Consider the following 17,294-nt stretch of genomic DNA (forward strand, 5'->3'; position numbering starts at 1 on the left):
GTACTCTAGGCTACTTGGACTAGGAGTTTCCAGTCGTTTTTCCCGTGAGTGCCTCCCATCTCACCATAGACGGCTGGGTTCACAGCTGTGGTCCCCACATCCGGATTTTAATGTGGGTGCCGAGGTTCAAGTCCATTAGGCCTGTGCTCCAAGTCCTTCCACCTGCTGAGCCATCCATCCCACCCCAGGCAAATCATTTTTTGTACATCTGGACCCCCGTCATCCATGAGGTTTATAACCCCATCCTTTGTGGGCAGAGATAGGCAATACTGGAGACTTGCTGTCAGTCTTGTCAAAAATGGTGAGCTCCAGGTCCAGTGAGAGACCCTTAAAAAATGTGAAAATGTGTAAGGTGACTGAGCAACACACTCCCCCCAACATATACAAATATGTCACACGCATAGCAAAAATAAATAAATATTGGGCTGGAGAGATGGCTCAGCAGCTAAGTGCATCTGTTGCTCTTGCAGAAGACCCAATTCAGTTCCCAGCACCCATATGGTCACTCACAACTGTCTGTGACTTCAGTTCGAGGAGATTCAACACCTTTTTCTTTTTTTCTTTTTTTTTTAAATTATTTATTTAACTTTATTTTATGTGCATTGGTGTGAAAGTGTCAGATCTTGTGGAACTGCATTTTCAGACAGTTGTGAGCTGCCATGTGGGTGCTGGGAATTGAACCCGGGTCCTCTGGAAGAGCAGTTAGTGCTCTTAACCGCTGAGCCATCTCTCCAGCCCCTCAACACCTTTTTCTGACCTCCTTGGGCACCAAGCATACATGTGACACACATACATATATGCAGACAAAACACATAAGATAAAATGAATCTTAAGAAGTAAAAATGAATAAATAAGAAAATAATGACAAAATTTCAAGGTAGGTTGTAGACGCGGCAATTATATTAATATCATTTTCTGACTTTCATCACTGAAATGTGGTTATTTAAAAATGCCTTTGTTCCTAGAAAATATATAACAAAATACTTAGGAATAACAAGGTACAGTATCTACAACCTACTCTCAAAAGTCTCATGAAATGGTGTACATAGCCTGGTGGTGGAACACGCTTTAAATCTCAGCACTCGGGAGACAGAGGCAGGCAGATTTCTGTGAATTTGAGGCTGGCCTGGTCTACAAAGTGAGTTCCAGCACAGCTAGGGCCATTACACAGAGAAACCCTGTCTTGAAACACCAAAAAAGTACATATACACACGTGCATATGCAAGTATCTATGCATATGTAAGCACACATACATACAAACCCTCATCTATACTTATACACTCCCCCCCCTGTATATAGTTGACACTTTGTATCTTTGAGGTGCTCCATATGTAAAGTCAGTCAACTGCAAATCAAAAAACGTTTCTAAAATAGCTCAGTTGGAAGAGTGATGTAGGAGGTAGGCTGTGAATATGCTTTATTACCATTGGTTAAAAGAGAAGCTGATTTGGCCAATAGCCAGGCAGAATAGAGCTAGGCGGGAAATCCGGAGATGCAGGCACTGGCAGGTGGGAGAGACAGCTCCAGTATGGCACAGTGCTGCCTAGTTCTTAACTTTGTTTCTGCTGCTGTGGTAGAATGTCCTGACAATGCATTTGAGGGAAAGGTCATGCGAGCTCACAATTCCAAGCTCTAGTCTATCATGGAAGGGAATTCACAGCAGGAGGAGTCTGAGGTAGTTACTGGTCACCTTTCACCTGCAGTTAAGGATAGCGTGGGATGAAGTAATGCAAGCATCCTTTTGATTGGCTCACTCTCTCCACTCTTAACACAGTTCAGGAGCCTCTATCCAGGGCAGAGGTTCTCAACTTGTGGGCTGTGACCCCTTGGGGGATTGAATGACCCTTTCACAGGGGTCACATATCAGATACACTGCATGTCATGCATTCACACTACAGTTCATAACAATAGCAAACTTGCAGTTATGAAGCAGTGTTGACAGAGGTTTCTGTCCCACCAGGTCCCACAGTCGTTCAGTTCCAAAGAAATACACAGAGGTCTATATTAATCATAAACTGGTTGCTCTATTAGCTCAGACTTCTTATTAATTAATTCTTACATCTTAACCCATAATTCTTGTCTGTGTTAGCCACATGGCTTGGTACCTTTCATCAGCAAGGCATTCTCTTCTGTGTCCTCTACATCTGGGTGACAACTGCAGACTGACTCTTTCCTCTTCCCAGAATTTCCTGTTCTCATTGCCCTACCTCTACTTCCTGCCTGGTTGCCCTGCCTATACTTCCTACCTGGCCCCTGGCCAATCAGGGTACAGACCATTGTCCCACAGCAAAGTAGCAATGAAAATAATTTTATGGTTGGGTTCACCATAACATGAGGAAATGTATTAAAGGATTTCAGCATTAGAAAGGTTGAGAACAATAGATTTACAGAATGGCACCAACCCCCGAGGGTGAGTCCTTATCACTTAAATTAACATAATCAAGATAATTTCCCACAGACAGGTCCACAGGCCAACTGATCCAGGCAATTCCTAACTAAGACTCTCTAGATTCTAGATTTTGTCAACTTGACAATTAAAACCAACCGCCATACCTAGCACACACAGAGTCCCTAAATTTGATCCTAGCACCACATAAACAGCAGGGGTGGCCCATGCTAGTAATCTCACAGCTGGGAGGTGGAGGTAGAAGGATCAGAAGTTCAGAGTCATGCCAGCCTGGGTTTTATGATACTCTCTCTAAAGAAAGGGGGAGAGATCTGGGGTATAACTCAGTGGTATAGGACTTGTTTAGATGTTTGAGGCCTTTGGTTCCCCAGCAACATACATATACACACACACGCACATTGTGTGTGTGTATAACATACAGACTTTCACATAAGAGATGCTGGAAGGATACTAAATAAGTGAATGAAATGTCGGAGACAGGAGGAACAACGGGAGTAAGAGGAGGAAAGAGTGGACGCTCTCCACGGATACCATTCACCGCTCTGCTCTGATTCATCTTCACGCATTCAGTTCTCCCCCTTTCCCATCTGTTTTTGTTTGATCTATCTATCTATCTATCTATCTATCTATCTATCTATCTATCTATCTATCTATCTATCTATTCATGGTTTTGAGCAGGGCTTAATTTAGTCCAAGATGGCCTTGAAATCTCTGTGCAGCTAAGGATGGACTTGAGTTTTGGCTCATCCTGCCTCTACTCCCTGAATGCCGGAATTACAAGCATGGGCCACCCACATGGTTTATGTGGTGGTGGTGGTGATCAATAGATATGTTCCCCGTCAAAGAATGAAGCTAGAAAAATGACTAGCTGGACGTGGGGGTGCACTCCTGTAATCCCAGCACGTGGGAGGTAGAGGTAGTTAGATGAAAAGTTGAAGGCCAGCCTTAGTTACGCTTGGGGTTTGAGGCCAGTCTATGGTACACGGGACCCCGACTCCGAAGCAAATAAACAGTGAAATTATGTGGGTCAGCAAAGTGGCTCAGTTGGAGAAAGGGGGTTGCCACCCAGGCTGATGACCTGAGTTTGATCTCTAAAATCCACATGGTGGGAGAAGAGAACTGATTCCTGAAAGATGTCTTCTGACTGCCACACATGTACTGTGGTATACATACTCACACACACATGTAAATTTTATATTATTCCTGTAGATAGTGAAAAGGCACTAACTTATGTATAGACCCTGGGTTTTACTCCTAGCATTAATAAATATATCAAGTTATAGGACAGTATGTAATATATACTATAAAATAATTTCGGTTTAAACAAAAACCACATATACACTTGCACACACATAGAATATGTTTCCAAATATACATAACTAGATATCAATAGTAATTCTCTCTTGAGGGGACTCTGAGACTCAGAAGTAATATATTATGTTTTATTTTCACAAATAAAAGCCCACTCCAGGACCAGTGTCTCTTTCTGCCTGCTGCCTCTGGAAGATCAGGAGGTACGTAAGCTCTCAGCTACTTCCCCAGCACCATGCCTGCCTTCCATCATGATCCTTGCCATAACAATCATGGACTAACCCTCTGAAACTGTAAGCAAGCCCCTATTAAATGCTTTCTCTTATAAGTCATTTTGGACATGATGTCTCCTCACAGCAATAAAACAGTGACTAAGACACCTGAGAATCACTCAGTCCCCTCCACTATTGTCTTTATTGTGTCAGTATGGGGTGGGAGCAGGGTTCTCTGTGTAACTATGGCTGCCCTGGAACTTGCTCTACAGATGGCCCAGGCTGCCATCGAAGTCACAGAGATCTGCCTGCCTCTGTCTCCTGAGTGCTGAAGAACGCATTAACAAGCAAAACAATGCCTGCCCTCATCGAATTTATAACTACCTATTTCAACATGGTCTTACTGAATCTACTTTTTAAATATGTTTCCAATCCACTTTTCCCCTCTGAGACAGAGTGTCTCTGTTTATCTCTGACTATCCTGGAACTCACTCTGTAGACCAGGTTGGCCTTGCCTCTGCCTCCCAAGTGTTGTGATTAAAGGCATGTGCCAGCATGCCCAGCTCATTCATTTTATTTTTAGATCCACTGCTCCTCCCCTTTCATACATGGGGTGAATGTGTGTGCGTGTGTGGGATGTATGTGTGCATGCACACATTCATGTGTATGGTGTGTATGGTGTATGTGTGTGTGTGTGTGTGTGCATGCGTGTAGGCATGCATGTTGCATGAGTGGAGATCAGAGGACAACTTGGGGGAATCTGTTCTCCCCTCCATCTTGTTGAGGCAGGCCCTTGGTTTCGGCTACTTCACTGCATACTCCAGGCTCACTACCCTCAGTCTCCAAGGCCATTCTCTCTCTGCCTCCAATCTCACTGTAGGAGTTATGGGGTTACAGATGCATACTACTGAGTCTGGCCTTTTAGGTGAGTTCCAGGGTTTCAACTTGGGCAATCACACTTTTGGGGGACGAGGGATTCACCCCTGAGCCATCTTCTTGGCCCTCAAGCAATATTTCTTACTAGCCACATTGCCATAGTTCTCTATGTAGCCTCTACATGTTTCCTTACGTGGCGTGGGAAGTCCTTCTGTATATGTGTTGCTTTTATTGGTTAATGAATAAAGCTGTTTTGGCCAGTGACTTAGCAGAATAGTTGGGCAAGGCAGGAGTTCCAAGCAGATAGAGGATAGAGAAAGTAGGCGGAGTTAAGGAGAAGCCCTGGAGCCACCAGAAGAGAAAGACGCAAGTCCTCAGCTGGAACCTTGTTGGTAGGCCACGACCCTCATTATAAAATAAAACAATAGAAATGGGTTAATTTTAGATATAAGAGTTAGCCAAAAACACGCTTAAGCTATTGGCCAAACAGTATTGCAAATAATATAGTTTCTGAGTGATTATTTTGGATCTAAACGGCCAGGAAACGAACAAGTAGCCTCCCGTCAACACGACCCTCACAGATCACATCTCCACACAAGAATCTTTACATTATAAATAATATTTTGTCATTGCCTTATTTAAAAACTAAAAGAACCTACAACAGAACCCTGAATCTCCAGTAAGATTCCAAGGCTCTGTCCATTTGTCAGTCCACCTTGTGCTCCATTTCCAGTACCCCTAACTTTTTCCGTGGCCACGACTCACACACCTCTTCTGGATTTAGGGCCCTGGCACAGGCTAGTCCCTCTGCCTGGCAACCTCCTTTTTTCACTCTCCTTGTTGCCTCAATATATTCTACTAATCCCTCAGGCCTCACGCCGAATCGCCCCCAATCCTTCCCCGACGTCCTTCCCCGACTTAGAGACAAGGTCTGGCTGCACTGTACGGTTGCTGCCTGTGAAGTCCATGGGAAAAAGCAGCCTCACTGAGGCGGGAATCACGTCACCCACCTCTCGCATCTATCAGTTAGGACAGGGTTTTGCTACTGTTAGGGAGTCAGTAAATATTTGTAACATAAATTAGTTAATAAAGAATCCACTGCTAGCCTTGGACAGACACCAATGCTTACTGTTTCTGTGTGGGCTCTTCCAACCTGCACACTGTAGGGAATGGAAGCAGAGATAGTTCAGGCTTACATAATATAACATGAGGCTATAGTACCCTATACATATAAATCATTTAAAATGTGCACAGCATTAGCCAGGCATGGTAGTGTACATGCCCGTAATTCCTAAATTTGGGAGGAAGAGGCAGGAGAATCCTGAGTTATTGAGTTCAAAGCCAGCTTGGTTGGGCTATGTAGAAAATTCAAGGGCAGCCTGGGCTATACAGTGAAACTGTCTTAAGCATCTACAACAATAAAATTGGTATTTTTCTGTAAACTAAAAACAATAAAGAAAATATAAATTTAAAAGATACAATACTAATTATGATAACAAAACATCATAGTTAAACAGTTAAATGAAAAATATATAAGACCCTCAACCTTTTCTTAGAAAAGAAATAGACACAGTATAAGTATTCATAACCTGATGGATAAAAAAATGGCACATATACACAATGCAGCGCTACTCAACCTCAAAAGGATGAAATCTTCTCATTTGTGACAACATGGATGGATCTGGAGACAACTATGTTAAGTGAAATAAGCTATAGACAAAAATACAAGTACCATATCACCTCACTCACATTTGTATCTAAAGTAGTTGATCTCATGGGGGTTAATAGAAGAATTGTGCCAGGCATGGTGGTTTATACCATTACTTCCAGCACTTTGAGAGACAGAGGAAAGGGAATCTCTGTGAGTTCAAGGCCAGCCTGGTCTATGTAGCAAGTTCCAGGCTAGTCAGGGATACACAGTGAAATCCTGTCTCAAAAAGGGCTGGGGGATGTTGTTTTACCAAAGACTGGGAAGAGTGGGGGTAAGGCAGACAAAGGCTGATTAATGACTACTAAATTTGAGCTAGAAGGCAGCCACAAGTCTTTTGGTGCTATTCCACAGAAGGGGAACAACAGCTAACAATGATACAATGCTTCAAAGAGCTAAAAGAAAAGATTTTGCAAGTTTCATGGAGAGAAATGATATTTGAGAAGACAGATACTTAGACCTGATTTGAATATCTCACAATGTGAATATATCAAAACATTACACAATTCCCTCAATATTGTGTCCAAGTTTTATGTTTTTATATATCACTTAAAAATAAAATTTAAACATGCTGGAGAAATGGCTTAGTAGTTAAGATCACTTTGGGAGACTGAGGTTGAGTTCCCAGCACCCACATGGTGGCTCACAGTCATGTTTACCTCCAACCACAGTTGGAGTTAATGCCCTCTTCAGGCATCCATGGGCGCAGGCACACATACTGTGCACATACATACAGGCAAACCCTCACATATACACATAAAAAGAAATCATTTTTAAAAGTTGAGAAACCCTCATTAGTAAACTCTATAAAACATAGCTGAGATAATGTTTACCAGCTTTAATTAAATAGAAATATATACCACGTTCATAGATTAGAAAATCTCAATATTGTTAAAAGTGATTCTCCTACCATCACAGAAGAGCTATAAACTCAATGCAATCCCATTAGAAAACCCTGCAGGCTTTCTGCACCTGGAATTGACAAGATGGTTTTAATTATTTGAAAATATAACACCAAGTACAGTCAAATTGATATTAACAAATACTAAAAATGTGGCTAACTTAAGTACTTGGCTTTAAGACTTACTATAAGGCTTTAATAGTTCAGAAAATGTATATTGGCAAGGTAAGCACATAATATATCAATCTATAAAAATAGCCACACTTATCAATGGAACAGTTTTCAAAAAGGGTGCCAAAACAATTCAACAGTATCAATATATGCTGCTGATAAATACAGGAAGGATCCCTGGCCCCTGACTCACTGGAAATCCACCTTATACCACTGGGAAAAGTCCATTTTGTTGATTTGCTTTGCTTTGTCTGTTGAGATTAAGTTTCACTCTGTAGTCCCAGGCTGGCCTAGAATTCACTACTAGAACCTTGTTGATATGCTTGTCTTTTTTTAGTTGCTGGTCTTTAGTAGATCCCACAGGTGGGCATTAGCATTCAGGTTGAAGATGCTAGATTATTGAATTTGTTGAATTCTCTTTAGAGACCAAAACTCAAGTCACAGTTTACAGTGAAATCTTAACAACATGGACCAACTGTGGACTCCATCACAAAAGGAAACTTGTGATTGGCAACCAGACACACTTTATGCATCTCACTACTAGTGTTATTTTACTCTTGAATTAACAGTAGTTCTCCTTTCATACTTTTCAGAGTTTGCATTTTGCTGGGCAAAGTGGCAAACGCCTTTATCCCCAGTGCTCAAGAAGCTGAGGCATGAGTTTGAGGCCAGACTGGTCTACACAATGAGTTCCAGGACAGCCAGGCTATGTAGAGGGACCCTGTCTCAAAACTCAAGACACAAAACAAAAACAGAGCTTGCACGTTATGTACTTTACCTAGTTTAGCTCTCTAAAGGTAACTACTTTCTCCCCTCCACTTTCCATTTATAGTTCAGGTTATATCTTTACAACTTACTGGTAGTGGAATACTTATATAATGGAACTTTATCTGCAAGTGTTAAGTCTGTAGTTTTTAAAAGAGAGTTTCTGAAACACTAGTGCAGGGAAATATCAAGTTCACACCAGGATCCATTTCTGCAGCCACCTGATTTCAAGGAACAGACTATACCCAGCAGCAAGTAATGACCCAAATTCACTTAAAGCCTTTGAATTATTCCAACTCCCAAGCCTCAGACAGGTAACAGGAAGTGAAGATCTTCCTATCAGAGGATGATGGAACAGGCATGCATGGGAGCACACAAAGCTGCCAGCCTTGTAGTGATGCTGATAAGACAGTTTGAAAAACAACTCAGTGAGAAAAGCAATCTGGAACATTTGTTAGATGACCCTTGCCAAGGGAGTGATAATTTTTAAAGTTTGGGTCTACCGACTTCCATGAGGCTTATTCTTAAATTTACGGTTGGAGAACTTTATCAGCCAGATTGTTCATTCTAATTGTCTTTTTAATTATGTGCAATTGTTTGTGTGGGTAGTTGCAGGTGCTCTTGGAGGTCAACAAGGAGGTCAAATTGGATCCTCTGGAGCTGGAGTTGTGGGTCAACATTTGTGAGAGCAGGAAAATGAACCCCCATCCCTTGCAAGAGCAATATCTGCTCTTAACCTTTGAACCATCACCTCTTCAGCCCCAGGCTGTCATTGTTTGGTGAGAGATTTCTCATTAGAAAAAGTCAGGTATCTAATAAACTGGTTTTGAGGTATGAATGTGTGTCTGATTGCCCTGATCAAGATTTGTCCTGATCTTTATATCAATACAATCCGAATATCAAGGTAAAGTTACTAAATATAGCGTGTAAAGTATGTAATCAAGTGTTTCCTGTCTACAAACACTAAATAAATAAATACTGTAGACCATGCCTGGCCGTGGCCTCTTGTGCTCACCATGTCAAGGTTTCTCCCTACAAGACGTTGCCAGAATTGTTCCTCAAGATCTCTGACAAGAGTTCAGACCATGAGAAAATCTGTTTGAGACTGAGCTTAAACTTTATGGAGAAGTTCTTGCCCAGATGGATGAATTTGGGCTCCCTGCAATCAGAATGATCAGTCACTGCCTACCCCACCCAGGGTCCTTCAGTGAGATTTTGACTGAGTCCTGAGGAGCAGAGCTTCCAAGAAAGAATTCCGCTCGCCCCTGAGTTCACAGGAGCAGTACACACTGGTAGGACTATGACATTTTGGACCAAGAGACACCCTGAAGCTAAAACTTGGGGCCTAAAAGGGGAGTAGAAAGCATCCTCAATACTTCAAAAACCAGCACAAAGAATGCAGCCAGGAACAGTGAAACAGAAATGCAAACCCAGACAATGACCAGGTAGAAATTAAGACGGAATTGGAAAGCAATTTTGCATAGGGGTCGCTGAGATACGGCAGTGTTTACCAAGAATGTTAGCCAAGACAGGGCATGGCACAAAGGTGGTGAAGTGGGGGCATCTCTCCACCACCAACAGAGTAATTCACAGAGGTCTGCCGGCAACTTCTTGTGAGAAAGCCACATATCCTGCACATCTTGCCTTTGTCGGCAGCCACAGACTGAATCTCAGGTGGCCAGCAGAAGGTCAGCCAGGCCTGGAGTCAGCATCTACCACTATGACCAGGGCTAGATCCAGTTGCACGTTACTGAGGAAGTGGGGATAGTGGGGATGATTAGCCTTCCAATTCAGGAAAAGTGATCTACGAACTGTGTAGTTCTAGGGAGCTGTGCAGGCTGTAGCAGCTTTAATTCCTCTCTCAAAAGAAAAGAGATGGAAGAATTTCTGCTGCCAGATTACATTGTAATTTTCAATAGAAGTACAATTTTTAATTTATAGCTGAACCCTTTGATTTAGAGGTGGAATGAATGTATACCCATCTCCATAACACACAGGAAGACGGGTTCTTCACGTACTTTGATTACCAGAACTAGGAGAAATGTGAATACCCAAACCCACTGCCAGTTACTCTCAGAAAATAGCCAACATGTATCTGAAATCAACAACCATCCACAATAATTGAGCGCTACAACTGTTATTCTGCACCCCCATGGTGTCCATTTTCATACAGACAAAATGAAAACCTCCAACTTTCTGTTTTTCGTCATCATCTTCCAGTAAAGTTGCCCAAGATCCCATTGGCATGAACTCTTTTAAAACACATTTTCCTCAATTGCAATACTGGGGAGCAGAGACTGGGGATCGATTCAATGTCAAGACCGTCCTCTGCCACAGTCAATTTGAAACTGTCCTGACTTACATGTGGAATGGCAGGCCAGCCAGGCTTGCACAGTGATACTATGTCTCAAAACCAACCAACCAACCAACCAACCAACCAACCAACCAACCAACCAACCAACCACAGCGTTCACAGTCTCTTTGTTTAGATCATACTATTCAGACAGACAAAAGCTAACATTCACAAAATTGCCTCGTACAAAACAATTTTCTCCCTCACCTCATGGCCTAAAATACTGTTTCTTCATCATGAGTATGCTTAGGCACAACAGATTTTTTGGAGGCATATCCTTATATACCAGAGAATGACCTTAATCTTGTGGCAATCTTGCTTTCATCTCCCAGGTGGTGGGACTACAGGTGTGTGGCCTCACACCAACTAAAAATTTTAAATTAGCTTCAGAAAATTTTCAAAAACAGTTTTGTTCTCAGCCGGAGGTTATTGTTCATATTGTTTATATCATCTAGAGAAAGATACATCATCATTCCTTTTCTATGTATGCATTTTTCAGTCAACCACAAAATAAATGGTTATTATTTATCAAGAGGCTGTGAGCCAGATGACTTATATATTGTTCCAAATCCTTATTACAATATTTCAAATCATATCTTATTATCCTTATTTTGCTGAAGCTGCAAAGATTAAATAACATGCCAAGGCCAACCAGTTAAGAAGTAATCTAGTTGAAAAGTACCGTTGGCGGCCCTGGTGGCACTGTAATCTGAGCTACTCAGAATGGAGAGGCGGAAAGGTCATAAATTCAAGACCAGACTGAGTGGCTTATCAAGACCATGTCTCAAGTAAAAAGCAATATATATGTATATATATATATATATATATATATATATATATATATTTGAAGAAATATTTCAGTGGAAGTGCATTTGTGCACGGTTCTGAGTTCATTCCACCACACATGAAACCCCTACTGTAGATCTGAGGATGCTTGATATCATGGATCCTCAAAGTGCTTTTTAAAGATTTAAGTTATGTGTATGTATTTTCCACCTGCATATTATGTCTGTACTACACAAGTGCCTGGTGTCCACGGTGGTGAGAAGAAGAAGAAGACATCTGATCCTCTGAAACTTGAGTTGCAGAGGGTTGGGAACCACTGTGGAGGCGCTCAGAGCCAAACATGAGTCCTCTCTCCAGCTTCCAGTCTCAGAACTATTTAATGAATCAGCTCAAATTGGGAGCACACTTATTGCTGATTTTTGAGATACTGTCTAAGAGTTGTTACTACTTATGATACAACACCTGATAATTTGTCCCTAAAACCAAAGTAACAAACAGAGCATATCATGTTAGCTTAAGTTTTAAAATAATTTTTGGAGCTGGAGAGATGGCTCAGCAGTTAAGAGAACTAGCTTCTCTTCCAGAGAACTCAGGTTCAATTCCCAGCACCCACATGGCAGCTCACAATTGTCTGTAACTCCAATTCCAGAGAATCTGACACTGTCACAGACACACATGCAGGTGAGACACTAACACACATAAAATAAAATTCAATTTTTCTTTGTTTTTTTGGGACAGGGTTTCTCTGTGCAACAGTTCTGGCTAGCCATCCTGGAACTTGTTTTGTAGACCAGGCTTACCGCAAACTCACAGAGATTTGCCTGCTTCTGCCTCCTGAGGGCCAGAATCAAAGGTGTACACCATCACCACCTAGTAAAAATAAATCTTAAAAAACTGCAAAATAAATTTTTAAAAAATTGTTTTCCTGCTGGGCGGTGGTGCTGCACGCCTTAAAGCCCAGCACTTGAGAGGCAGAGGCATGCCGCACTCTGAATTCGAGACCAGCCTGGTCTACATAGCTAGTTCCAGAACACCCAGGGCTACACAGAGAAACCCTGTCTGGAAAAAAATTTTAAAAACTGTTTTTCAGTTACGCCTTTCATTTAGAGTTGCCCCACCACATGGGAACTATGTTGTAAACACTTTAAGTTTCCACAAAAGAGGGAGCATTGCCCTGATCCCTTGATATTACAGAGCATTGTACTTAGTACATTCTTACAGTTTATGTGAATACAATTTACATGTTATTTATTTATTTATTTATTTATTGCAGTACTAGGGATTGAAGTCAGCTGGTGAGGAGTTCAGCTTTCCACTAAGCCAGATCCTCTTTTGGTTTTTAATTTTGAGATGGGGGATCTCACTAAGACTGGCCTTTAATTTGCTATCATCCTGCCCTGGCTAAATTTAATGCTTTTATACAGGCTCAAATACATCCTTAAAAAAGATCACACAAGTACAATCACATAATCTATCTATCTATACATATTTTTGGTCTTGGTTGTCAAGACAGACAAGACGACATTTGAATCTTATTTTATTTAGGGGCCATTGGATTACCCTTCCTTCTCTAAGTATCACTAATCTCTTTTATAAATTTGGATACCAATTATTATGTTTTTAATAGATAGACAACACGTAAATAGGAAAAACCACACAAGTTCTAAGTTAGCACTTAGGATCTACATTTTGCAGAAAATTTTGTTTGTGAAAGGGGAAATTTAGTGAAGAATGAATATATGACGTTGAAAACATTTAAATCTTAAAGGTATTTCCTTGAGAAATTCTTCATTGTGTAAATGGCAAAAATAACTCATGCTTGTGCTACGTTGGTGAATTCTGGATATTTTATATATCATCGGTGCAGGTAAAAATGATAGGAGAGATATTTAACTTTATAATTATACACATATTGCACTACTGAAATGTCTAACAGATAAAATACCATTACAGTTCTTCCTCGTGACAACACATAAATCGTATATTTGAAAAAATTTCAAGCGTGTAGGAGATAAAATTCACCATACTTGGAAGTCAAACAACTGAAAGCACGAAACTATATCAAGAAAGTCTAAGTACAGAGCTGAAGAGACCATGGGTGTCTACAGTGCCTGCTGCGCAGTCATGCGCACTGGGCGCTTGGATCTCAGCGGCCATGAAACCAGCTGGGGTGTCCCACGGACTATAACCCTCTCTATGGGGTCAGAGCAGGGGGACTTCTGGGGCTTGCTGACTTCCAGACTAGCTAGAAAATGTGGGTCTCGGGTTCAAGGAAAGAGCTTGCCTCAAATGAACAGGCAGAAAGGGATAGAGAGCGCCCAGTTTCTTCATCCAGCTTCTGCATGTGTGCATACATTCATACTGACACAGACACACAGGTATAGGCAACTTTTACAAGACATATATGTACGATCCCTAATGGCCAGAAATAATATTATTTAAAAGACATTAAATGCAGTACATGAATTCACTAGCAGATGTAAATGCAATTAAAGGCCATTCTGTTGGGACTAGGAATGTATTAGCCCAGAGGTAAAGTGTTTAGCTCAGATCTTGGTTCAATCCCCAGAAAGGGAGGTTAGAAGAAAGACAAGCAACTGTAACTTTCCATTAAATTTTGTATCTTCACTCTAGCGGAATTAGTGTTCCCTCAGCCTTCCCTGAGAATTGAATCTAGGGTCTCCATACAGGCGAGTCTCTACCTCTGAGTTTCGAGTTACACCCACAACTTCTGTAGTCCTAACAGATAAACTGGCATCAGATAATTGACATAAAGCTGCCTCATGATCAAAAAGAAAAAGAATTAAGTGTGGAAAGAGCATTATCTTTGGTGAACTAAGCTACCATATTATAGGGCACACAGTAATACAAAGTAGAAACTGTTTTATATCATTCAATAGTTGCGGGCAACAATATCATGTTTATGTATCCTTTAACCAAACATTGTGACTAGGTTGTTGGTGGTGACTGCTTTATTAATTCCAAATACCCATGAATCATCTATATGAGGAAGATAGTTCGCTCCAAGCTCAGAATGGACTCACCCGAATTAATGCATGATTATCTTTAGAAAATACTGAATCACCCGATAGCAAAAGAGGCTCGCTTTTCTCGCAGCTCTCCTGGCTGATGAGCGTGTCTGCATAGTTGGGCTGCGGGAAAATCAAATGACTCTTTCGGGAGCCCGCAGTGAGCGAGACCTCGTGCGAATAGGTCTGCAGGAAAGCTTGCACTCCGTCTACGCCCACAAAGTGAGAGGCTGGAACGTCAGCCAATCCGGATCCCTCAGCCCCGAGCAGGCGCAGTGAGTGCCAGTGCCGCAGCCTGAGCGCCAGCAGCACCAGAACAAAGACCAGGAAGACGCTGGAGACCGCCGCCACGGCCACCACCAGATAGAGCGTGAGCCCTGAGCTTTCGGAGGTAGAAGGAGACTCCAGATTGTCCAGGTCTGCCAGGACGTCGGGGATGCTGTCGGCGATTGCCACAGTGAGCGTGACAGTAGCGGAGAGAGGAGGCTGGCCGTGGTCCTGCACAGCCACTACGAGGCTCTGCTTGAGTGTATCTCTGTCCATCAGGGCTCGAGCCGTGCTTACCTCACCCGTGTGCAGCCCCACCAAGAAGAGCCCTGGCTCGCTGGCCTTGAGCAGACGGTAGGACAGCCAGGCGTTCTGTCCTGAGTCTCTGTCCACCGCTACCACCTTCGTCACCAGATACCCAGGCTCTGCCGAGCGGGGCGCTAGCTCCACCCCAGTAGAACCGTCCGTAGGGAGAGTGGGGTACAAGATTTCGGGGGCATTGTCATTCTGATCCAGCACGAACAGATTCAGTGACACGTTGCTGCTGAGCGGCGGGTCCCCACTGTCACGCGCCATCACTTGCAGTTGTAGGTCTCGGAACTGCTCATAGTCAAAGGAGTGCAGTGCGTACAGGACACCAGTGTCCGAATTGATAGAGACGTAGGAGGAAAGGGGCACGCCCTGGTGGGTGTCCTCAGCTAGGGAGTAAGTGACTTGGGCATTCTTGTCACTGTCGGGGTCGTGGGCGGTCACGGATGCGATGGAGGCCCCTCTAGGATTGTTCTCTGGGATGTAGGCCCAGTAGGAGGCCTGAGGAAAGACGGGTGGGTTATCGTTCGTGTCTGCTATGATCAGCGAGAGGTGAGTTTCGGTTGACAGGGGCGGGCTTCCTCGGTCAGTGGCTGTCACTGTGATGTTGTAGCTAGGAACCTGTTCTCGGTCTAGGACTGTGTCTGTGACTAAACTATAATAGTTTCCGTAAGATTTCTCTAATTTAAAGGGCAGATTCTCCTGGATGGAACAAACTACCTGTCCATTTTCTCCCGAATCTTGATCATTTACGTTTAAAAGGGCTATTAATGTCCCTCGGGAAGAGTTTTCTGGAACGGAGCTGGTGAGGGACGTGATGGTTACTTCAGGAGCATTGTCGTTCACGTCCAGAACTGTGACGAGGACTTTAGCCCGCGCAGAATATCCCGCCTTGTCGGTTGCTTGCACTTCCATCTCATAGAAACCCGATTTCTCGTGGTCCAGCTCCCCTATTGTTGATATTGTCCCCAAATGACTGTCTAACTTGAAAACTTTGGCCGCCTTGTCGTCCACATACCGGAAGGAATACATCACTTCCGCATTGACTCCTTCGTCCGGGTCAGTGGCATTGACTTGCAGCAGCTGAGTGCCCACAGCCACGTTCTCCCGCACACTCACGCGGTACTCGGACCAAGCAAACACAGGTGCGTTGTCGTTTGCGTCTAGGACCGTCACGTGGATGCGCGCCGTGCCGGTGCGAACCGGGTCCCCCGCGTCGGAAGCGGTGAGGACCAGGAGGTGCTCCGCCTTTTCTTCGCGGTCCAGTGCGCGCTCCAGCACCAATTCCGGGTACTTGTTACCTTCAGCTCCTTTCTGCACCTCCAGCGAGAAGTGAGCATTCGGGCTGAGCTGGTAGCTCTGAAGAGAGTTCTTCCCGAAATCAGGATCCCAAGCATGGGGAAGAGGGAACCGCATCCCAGTCGCGGCGTTCTCACTCATTTTTATTTCTAATTCACTCTCACGGAAGTAAGGAGCGTTGTCGTTAATGTCCCTCACTTCTACTTCCACTCCGTAGATTTTCCCTATATCTTCCATCAGAATCTCTAGATTTAATTGACACTTGATGGACCCCATGCACAGCTCCTCCCGGTCTATCCTGCCCGCGGTGACCAAGCTGCCGCTCCGCGGGTTCAGAGCGAAAAGTTGAGTCCTACCTCTAGAGACGATGCGGACCCCTCGCTCCGCCAGCTCGCGGGGCTCCAGCCCCAGGTCCTTGGAGATGTTGCCCACCCTAGATCCTTTCTCAAGCTCCTCAGGAACTGAATAGCGTAACTGGGTGGATCCGGCCTCCCATAGGATCCCGAGGAGGACAGCCAGCAAGACCAGCCCTTTGCCACCCTCGCGCCATTGCGCAGGGATCATTGTCACTTGAGAATTATCTCCAATCCTGCCTTTGACCACTTAAACCAGAATCCGCTTTTCAGGCCTTGTAACCCGACAGTCAGGAGATGGGACCAGCTCCTCTGGCCAGTTTCCTCGGAGAGATGTTTTTGTCTCAATCTATCTGCATTGTGCTTTAGGCGCAGGCAAAGTCACCGAGCAGGGCTTCGTTGCCTTTTCCTCCCTGGTTGGTGAACAGCGGCGCTCAGAGTCTGAACCAATTACTGCACAGTCCTGAACTAAGGGAGAGAATTATTTCGGTCGTGTTCCTTGAATAGCTCCATCTACCGTTCTTCAAGTGGAGATGGAGACAGAAAG

At 43.5% G+C, this 17,294-nt stretch overlaps 1 protein-coding gene and 1 long non-coding RNA gene across 18 annotated transcripts in view; one reads left to right on the forward strand and one right to left on the reverse strand.

Annotated features, from left to right (window-relative positions):
* The window catches only part of LOC146891770 (uncharacterized), a 50,494-nt gene extending 41,309 nt beyond the window's left edge, over positions 1–9,185 (forward strand). Inside the window, exons 3-4 of the long non-coding RNA XR_015005405.2 lie at positions 3,869–4,011; positions 8,967–9,185. This is a non-coding gene — a long non-coding RNA (uncharacterized LOC146891770). The remainder of the gene's footprint in view (positions 1–3,868; positions 4,012–8,966) is intronic.
* Positions 1–17,294, reverse strand: part of LOC125390519 (protocadherin gamma-C4) — a 182,652-nt gene that overhangs the window by 59,684 nt on the left and 105,674 nt on the right. Inside the window, exon 1 of one of the 17 annotated variants that reach the window (XM_048419572.3) lies at positions 14,535–17,165. The exons of the other annotated variants lie outside the window; for them this stretch is intronic. Coding sequence (XP_048275529.2) covers positions 14,535–16,958 — 2,424 coding nt within the window. The 5' untranslated portion in view covers positions 16,959–17,165. Of the gene's footprint in view, positions 1–14,534; positions 17,166–17,294 lie in introns of those variants that run through there. 17 annotated transcript variants of the gene reach the window in all.

The sequence above is a fragment of the Myodes glareolus genome, chromosome 13, assembly GCF_982192425.1.
Source record: "Myodes glareolus chromosome 13, mMyoGla1.1, whole genome shotgun sequence".
Classification (NCBI taxonomy): domain Eukaryota; kingdom Metazoa; phylum Chordata; class Mammalia; order Rodentia; family Cricetidae; genus Myodes; species Myodes glareolus.